General features: G+C 39.6%; 1 protein-coding gene across 1 annotated transcript in view; it reads right to left on the bottom strand.

The window, feature by feature from the left end:
* Positions 1-2,198: 2,198 nt before the first annotated feature.
* R3HDML (R3H domain containing like) overlaps positions 2,199-8,948 on the bottom strand; it is an 88,737-nt gene continuing 81,987 nt past the window's right edge. The window contains exon 6 of the mRNA XM_085619316.1: positions 2,199-7,907. Within this exon, the coding sequence (XP_085475442.1) occupies positions 7,775-7,907 (133 nt within the window). The 3' untranslated portion in view covers positions 2,199-7,774. The remainder of the gene's footprint in view (positions 7,908-8,948) is intronic.

Here is an 8,948-nt window from a genome sequence, read left to right as displayed (position 1 = left end):
GTATGACTCGTGCGGAGACGATTAGTACAGCTGTATGGACTCTGTTTACGAGCGAGCAAGTACGATGAACGATTAGGACAGCCTTCACAATACGGTATGCCCGGATTGAAAAGGCTGCCGGAATCGTTCTTCGGGGGCCTGTAGCAGGCTCCCCTTCACCTGGAGCCCTCCGAATCGGACCCATGGGGGTGCCCATGGGCCCCCCGATCCAAGCATGCACATAGTGGCGGGCACCCATTTTGGCTATGGGAGCCTGTGTACGCATCTAGTACAGCGGCTCCCATAGAGTTCAGTGTGAGTCCGAGCAAACCGAGTCCGTAAGCATGCGGATGGATCGTACTCGATCGGTCAGACTTCAGCACACTGAATTGTACGGAAAGCATTCCAGATCCGAATCAGTCAGGATGCTTTCCTCACAAGATTGGAATTGGGCCCTTAGATGTAGCTGAAACATTGGTAAATGTATTACATTTTGGGTCACACTGTTCATCTTTGGCAGGTTATTGCTTCACTAGTAGGAAGAGTAAGCTTCAGAATATCTACTTTTCTGCCTCTCTCAAAATAGCTTCACGCTTCCTTTGGTTGCAAATGGCCTAACTCATGGGGCAGATGAGGTGAAAGTGCTTTAGTTAGTGCTGATTTACAGTATAGCAGACAAGTTACTCCATTACAAACATGACTGATATCTCCTCAGCCTTATTACAAATGCATTACAGCCTATGGGACTTGTAACAATGCCGACGGAATATCTGTCACATTTGTGATGTAGGAGCCCCTCTGCCAAACTCTAAATCAGACCTGATTAGAGTTCGACGGATGAGTTACCCCGTTAAAAAACGTGAAGTGTGTACCTCATTACAAGTGCCATATATCCAGTGGTTAATTTGTAAAAAAAAAAAAGTGCTGGGGCTCTTATCAGGAGGCAGCTTTCACCAGTCCATTTCTCCTGTTGGCGCAACCCAAAACAGAACCAACTGCTGACCATGAAAGTGGGGAGAGAATGTCGCGTGATGACCAGAGCTGCAGATTTCGGAGCTGGGGAACCAGGTTCAAGTCTCCGTATCAGCTCAACATTCTGTGATTCTGAGCAAATCACTTATCTCCCCGTAAATTAATGTGTGCTTAACTGGTACTCATGAAAAGCACTGGTGTTGATGATTAAGTGCTGGTGCACTGCATTTATCCTATGACGCTAGTAATAATACGGATGGGATAGCTGTCAAGTTTGTGATGAGGCACTGCTATTACCTTTTCACATGTTTTCTATTCAGTGTGGCACGGTATAATAAGCTTACAAATCTAGCTGGTAGAGAGATTAGATGTGTACAATTGAAATTGCTATGTTGGGATACACTCGAAATGCCGAACACTTACTACTCTTGTTCATGACTTGAACTTTGAATAAGGGTGAGAGCTAAGCTCACAGCAGGCAGCACAGGAACAATTATGTAAGGCTGGTATCTTCACCTTATTCTCTTTTTTGTGACTTACCTGTGCTAATTCTCTAATAATCATCACCAAAATTGCTTGTCGTTTTGTCTACACCAGAGTAGTATACAGTACAGAGAGCATATCGGTGTAATGGATGCAAACAAAGGCACCTTTCCGTGGCATGCTCGTTACACCTGGAGAGAGAGAGAGCTGTGGGATACCAGGCCTGCAGTGCAAGCCTCAACTGTCCTCTTTGCTTTCTGTACCCCATACGCTGCTCCATTCACTAATGCCCCTCCATAACAGATTGGTGGCCACACAGCCCATACCCAATACACTGCCCTTGCCCCACACACTTGTGTTACCCCATCACACTGCCCTTATAGCATGCAGCCACAAACACACACACATCCTTACAGACACACACACACAAACATGCAGAAACACACTCCCCTATCATTAAGAAGCACTTTCACATTTAAAAAAAAGGCAGACTTATTCTCTTCGCCACTCCTTGTACTTTCTGGTGGTGGAAATCAGAGACAGTGTTTACTGTTAACATATAGGTTGCATTAACAAGTACATTGTAGAATTGATTTCTCCCAAATTGCATTTCTGTGTCTCAGGCCTAAAGATTTAACCTTCAGCAGCAATAAGTTGCCACCCTTCTTTAATCAGAGAGTTTTCATTTATTGCATGTGCTTCGCTACATATTGCTCAACATTTGGTAATAGCAATCATAAGAGCCCAGGCAATAACTCAAAGTATTTTTTTAGATTTATAGTTTTATTAAACAAATACATAACACAGTTTATTACACATACATATCAATATATGCAGCGGAGTGCAATGTATCCTCTCACAGTCTTATTCCATCCAGTGTTTTTTAGTCACTGAGCTTATTCTCATATTAGCCTTATAATTAATACCAAATTCAGTGAACACCATCATTGCTGAATTTTTCCATTACATTCAGTACATGTCACTGAGTTTATGGTGACAATAAACATCACTAAAATATACAGTGGATGACATCTGTTCAACTATACACCTATTGAGGACATCAACATTTTATAGTACCATTGTATTCGAAGCATACAATTTTCTGACCAATAAGCTAATATAAAGTGAGAAACTGTATATGTGATAGCTAGCTAGCTAGCTAGCTAGCTCTAGCTAGATAGATAGATAGATAGATAGATAGATAGATAGATAGATAGATAGATAGATAGATAGATAGATAGATAGATAGATAGATAGATAGATAGATGGACAGATAGATGTCAAATGTATCAGTGTGGTGATGGGCCATGACTTACGAGAGGCGAAGCCTCAAGTGAATCATGATGCCAATTCCCACCCTGAACAATGAAAACTCTCTGTGCATCTACAGGTATGGTTTATGACATATTGTTTGCTTACATGTACAGGAGTTACAAAAACAATATTTACCATAATCTGAAATTACAGATATATAGGCTAAAAGACATTGTTTTTTTTGGGAGACTTGCTCAATTCTGAGAAAAGTGCTTCACTCTAAGAAGTTAATATGAAACAGCGGGGCATATTTTCTAGAAACAGGTGGAGCGTGGTGTTATGGCAAAATTGATAACACCGTGCTCCGTCAATTTCAAAACGCTGGTATGCGCCGTATTTACAAGAATGTGGCACACCCCTGCAATTCCCCTACCTCTGGAACTGAAGAAGCTGCCTAGCGCCAGTGCAGGCGCCCTTGCGCAATGTTACAAGGGTGCCTACGCTGCAGGGGAACACCTTCCTTCACAAAAACAATCTTTATAGGTGAGTTCCTGTTTCTATGTGTGCTGCAGAATGCAGAACACATGGCAAGAGCAAAATGCTAGGAGAAATGAAACCTTTCTCCTCCTATCTCCTGCTTAAGACCAGGTATTCCCTGGCGATATTTCTGGTGCTGCTCCATACCTTAAATATGGGTCAGTGTAAAAAAGCAATGGGTGTTGGGCAGAGCGCCCACGGCAACACCCATTGCACGCCCTTTTCATGCTAAGTGCTGCGTGAATAGGGGCATTATTTACATGGCGGCGTTAAGCCATGTTAATAAGGCGATAGACTTATCGACACAAGAACAACAGAAAAAGTGACGTACTGGTGGAGTTAATTCCTTGGAAATATGCCCCTGCATGTCTTTACTGAGGAATGACGAAAGAACAGTCCGGGATAGTAATTTAATAGTTTTGGGAGAAGTTTATAGAGCTCTTCCAGAGAAATGTGAATATTTGGAACATCTATGTTTGCTTATAAAATTGTATTTATGGTTTTATTAAGGACTTGCTCGACTTTAGTTTAACTTACAGGGTACTGTAATATTCTGAAAGAGCATCCATTAAATGAAGAGAGGTCTTCTTTTGGCTCTATGATCTAAAAACTCTCCTTATATTGGCCCATAAATCTGGCATATAAGTAAAATAAATCAAGCAACTCTTGTATTTCCCCCTCAAATGAATTCATTTTGCTTTCTGTCGCTATTAGTAGTTCTGACAGCTACAGACTTTGCAAGACCAGACACTGGCAGTCCTCCAGGAAGATTCATGACCAATTGGCAGTTATCTAATGGGTGATTAGCTTTGATTGATGGCTTTGATATAAGGTGCTAAGCACAGTGGACTTCAGTGAGTTTTGAAGTTACTCAGACCAGACTTTAGGTATAACATGGCAAAAGACCTCTCCACTGTGGCAATACATTTTACTCTTAATAACATGGTTTATTGGGGCACATTTATTTACACTGGTATATATATATATATATATATATATATATACACACACACACACTGAGAGGTGCAGAGTGTAGGGAAGTGGCCATTACCCACCAGCGGTGATGGCTCATTTTGGTCATGATGCCCCTTTCTCCCTAAACAATGGTAATAGCTTCTTATACTCTGCGTACCTGCATATATAGTTTATGCCATGGCATTTTTTCATGTTTACTTGTTTTAACAAAATGGATTTAAACAAAACCAAGATGCAGAAAGTTACATTTGTGCAGTAAGGACAAACCACACTGTCACACTGTTGTTATTAGAAGAGTATTTCTTAATGGAAAGTATTTGTAACACACAATCTTTGAGGCAGTGAACAATGGTTTTTATCATCGGTATTTTAGGCTGCTGTGGTACTAAATTGTAATTCGATCTCGGCACTGTAGAAATACATGTGTGAATGTGTTTGTATTAGTACAGTTGTTCTAAATAACAGGAGTTGTTTGGCCACTGCATACATAAATATATCTGTTACCTATCAATATTGCTACTTTAGGGATGTTTTGAAGCTTTTCTCTTGAACGTAATTCTCTGAAATACTTCAATTACTACATGTGCGTTAGAAAGTTTACTGCAAGGGGTTTTGCACATTAAAATCAATAATTTAATACCCCTTTCAATATGGACCTCTACGCGGAACTCCGCAAAGTGATAAAAAACTCTGCGGAGTTCCGCAAGCGGTGGAGTACGGCGTGAACTGCCGTTCGCGCTGATCTTCTTGCTGCTCAGGTAGCAATTCTACCCAAGTGGCAGCTCGTGCTTGCCAACTTACCATTGGCGATCGTGAGTTGGGGAGCTGATCTTCCTGCAGTTCGGGTAGGAATTCTACTTGAACGGCAGCTCTCGCTCACCAACTTACCGTTGGTGATCACGAGCGGGGAAAAAACTCTGCTTCACTATGCGGAGCAGAGTTTTTTGCAGTTAGCAAGCTCTGTGCGCTGAAAACGTAGAAAACTCCACGAACTGAGCAGAGTTCACCGCCCAGGTTTACTACAGTATGAATCGGCAGCTATCCTAAAAATCTTTAAGAAAAACAAAAAATTGAACTGTGAACCTGGCTCTGGTAATTCCTAAGTCACAACCACTGGAGTCCACCCTTTATGGGGTAGAGCTGTGGGAGAATGAGAAGGCCAATAGGCTGTCAGTAATGGAAAATACATTTCCATAGTTTCTTGTGAATCTCCCTCTGAGATCACCTCTTATACTGCTTTTTATTGATCTGGGTCATCGCCCTCTTGCGCAGGTCCTAAAATTGAGATCCATGCTATATTGGTGCAGATTACATCACACATCTGAACTAGCCCCATTAAAACAGCATTAGAGGATCTCAATTATCTCATCAGCTACCAGACCATTCCTTGGCTTGTGCACATAAATAATTCTCTGCATCAAGTAGGGCTGGTAGAGCTTTAAAAAGCTTTGACTCAGGTAACTTGGGTAACAACATTTGTTCCCAAATAAAAATTGTATTGCTTTCTATGGGATTATAAACTTAACAAATCAAACATGCTTCAACAACAGACAAATATCTGAACGTCAAGTGATCCCCTTCTTTTGAGCCTTTTCTAGATAATTATATTGCCTTTTGTTCCCAAGCAGCTTAATGCCAAATTTAGGCATGGAATTTTGCCATCAATGGTGTTTTGCTTAAATTGGGACAGGGCAAATACCGGGAGTGATTGCTGCCCGACATGTGGGAAAGCTTTCGGAATGATGCTGCATCTGTTTTCCTTCTGCACAGTCTATAATACTCTGAGTAGAAAATGGATCTTACCAATTTGCCATCAGCAAGGAGTCAGGCAGCACTTAAAATTCTTAGAACATGCACAGATTTATACTCCACAGCGTGGCCAAAATTTTCACCACTGTGTGGATAATATGGAAGAAATTTTGCACAAGCCATCGATAACGTAGGTCTTCTTCTTCACTCCATTTTCTTACATGTCTCCATTGGTTCTACGTTTGTTCTATCATTAAGTATTTGCATGCCCTTGATCTCAATGTGCTTTGATGAATTCGCTTTTATAGTTTTATTGCCAAATGAAATGTCTGTTTTTTCCTATTTATATTATTCATTTTGCTGTGGTTTAAGGATTTTATCTGAAAAAAGCAATAAATTGAATACATAGTTTAGAAACTTGATTTGATCATAAAACGAAATTTGTACCCAAATTGGGATTTGCAAGGAGTTGAAATGAGTCTTAAATGTGATGTCATATGGTGAATGTTACCCAGTAAGTTGGACTGCATAATGCAGCAGCCCGACAATATTTGGATAGTTCACCACTGGAAATGAGCCTCCCTGTCTGGCAGACTCATTCAGAGCTGAGCAATAATGGAAAATACATGAAAAGTGGCAGATGCAATGAATTTGCCAGAAATGGTAAATCCACCAAGTAAGAGTTTGCCTGGTAAGAATAAATATGACTGTGATGGCTCTTCTACGACCACCAATTCTTCTAATGTGAGCAGAGGGAAAGCTGTTAAAATGGATAAGGTAAATCTGACATACACTGAGGCGAACACTGTTTGTGATATAAAAAGAATTGTGTTATGAAAAGCGCTTAATTGAAAAGTTTGTGAAATTTGTATTCAAATGTAGGCATGATGAGACAGGCCTGTGTGTTCATGGGATGAGACATGTGGTTACTCACAATGTAGCTAGACATAGGAAGTAAATTTTAGGTGCCCGGCCTTGCAGGTGAATTTTGAGCATTGTCAAAAGTCTACCTGTTGATTGACAGCCAGTGGGGAAACCTGTGATTATGGCAGCAGATATACTGCATTACTGCCACAGTTTTTATATCAAATGGATTTTCTACCTTCTTCACAGTGAGGTGGGAAATGCATTGACGATGGTGTATTGTCATCATGCAGCATTTTATATTTACCCCTTCATAATTCTAGAATTGAAATTATTCTCCATCTTAATAATATAAATTAGATACAAAAATAATACCCTTTCCAAAGCACTGTTTTTATATCCACCCCTCTGTGACACTATGTCAAATGGCACCCTATGTGTGCCTACCTTTATGTGATACTAAAACTAGAAAAAAACATAAGAACTCAGTGCAAGTCAGTCTTTTTACAGCTTCTACGAACTGACTCCACATTTTGACATTAAAGCATACTTCTTTTTTACACAAATGAAAAATAAATGAATCATCTTATATAAATATTTCCTAGCTTTTACAGGTATTATACATGGTAAATACTGTAATTACTTCTTCGTGCATTACTCAAAATCAGTGTAATACTGATATCTACATATAGGGTAGCATTAAATTCTCTCAAAGAGAAACTAGATCATGGAACAATACAAATACATTGATTGCCCCAAAACAAAATGAAGAAACTGGTGTGTGTATGGTTCTTTTGGGGTCACCAGTGTCTTTAAATTAACTGTTAATTTGAAATGTGCATGAGTTGGAATTTATAAAATGCTATTTCATATAAATTCATGAAAATTCACAATACTTAAAAAATTGTGCTACACTTGAATACCTGTTAATTCTTCATAAGTCAAAAACATAAGTAAGCTACTAAAACCAGTTGACTTTGTTGGATTTCGCTCCTGAGAAGCAAAGGTTGTTGCTGCAAACACCACCATAACTCGGAGGGCAGGCTGAACAAGGTCTTCCCATCTTGTATGGGGCTTCTCCTATCCAATTGCCTCTAAAAATACAGAAATGGTTACATAGTTAGTGGTGCTGCTAAATAATAATGCTTTGAGGAGAGTTTTTAATCTTTTTTTAAAATTAAATGTATACTTTTTTTTTGCAAAGGAGGCAAAACAAAAGCAGATACATCAGCAAATTATATTTTTCAATACACATATGGTCTTTTCACCAGGGGAGTACATCACAACAGGAAGAAAAGGGAAAAAATGATTCCATACTAAAGTTCCACAGAATTTAACAGTCAATCTTGACTCATTCCATGCCAAACCCCATTAAATCTCTGCATCGACTTTAAGCCTCTAACTTTAGCCAAGGCCTTCTCCCTCTGAAAGACCTCCATAACAATAACCCACCATTCTACTGAATTGCAAGGTCTTGGGAAATCCAAGCTCTGAAGATAGCTAATCCACAGTCTTCAGATGGCTTTCCCTTTTTCAGGAAGAAAATTATATTAGTAATATCCCATGTTGGTGGCACAATACACGATTCACCTATTTCTATGATGATCTTAATGAAAGTGGGATTATAATGTTCCTAAAGACTTTGTAAAATTCAACCGGTATCTGATCTTCACCTGAGGCTTTACCCGAAGGAAGTGAAGACAGAGCCGTCCGAATATCTTCTGACGATATCTCTAAATCGAGCTGAGTAACACCCTCAGCTAATAATGAGGGGAGTTATGCCCTAGCTAGATACTAGAGACCTCCTCTACCATTATCGGATCTGACGAGGCATAGAGATCTTCATAAAAATAAGCAAATTGTGTAAGTATCGTATGAGTTTCTATATAAAAAACATTACCCACCCCTTTAATTACAGTAATTAAGCTCTTAGCCTTATTATCAGCTATTTTATAAGCTAAAATCCTGCCCACCTGTTCGCTATATTCATATTGCATAGAAAAATATTTATTATAGGCAATAACCACTCTCTCTTTGAGTATCCCTACTGCTAACTCTCTTGCTTCTGTCAATTTAATGTAAGCGTGGGACTGATCTCCATCTTGTTGTCTAATAGCAATCGCATGGGACAGTTC

The sequence above is a fragment of the Triturus cristatus genome, chromosome 7 (assembly GCF_964204655.1).
Source record: "Triturus cristatus chromosome 7, aTriCri1.1, whole genome shotgun sequence".
NCBI lineage: Eukaryota > Metazoa > Chordata > Amphibia > Caudata > Salamandridae > Triturus > Triturus cristatus.
Note: the sequence above shows the minus strand (reverse complement) of the source record. Positions and strands in the feature narration are given on the sequence as shown.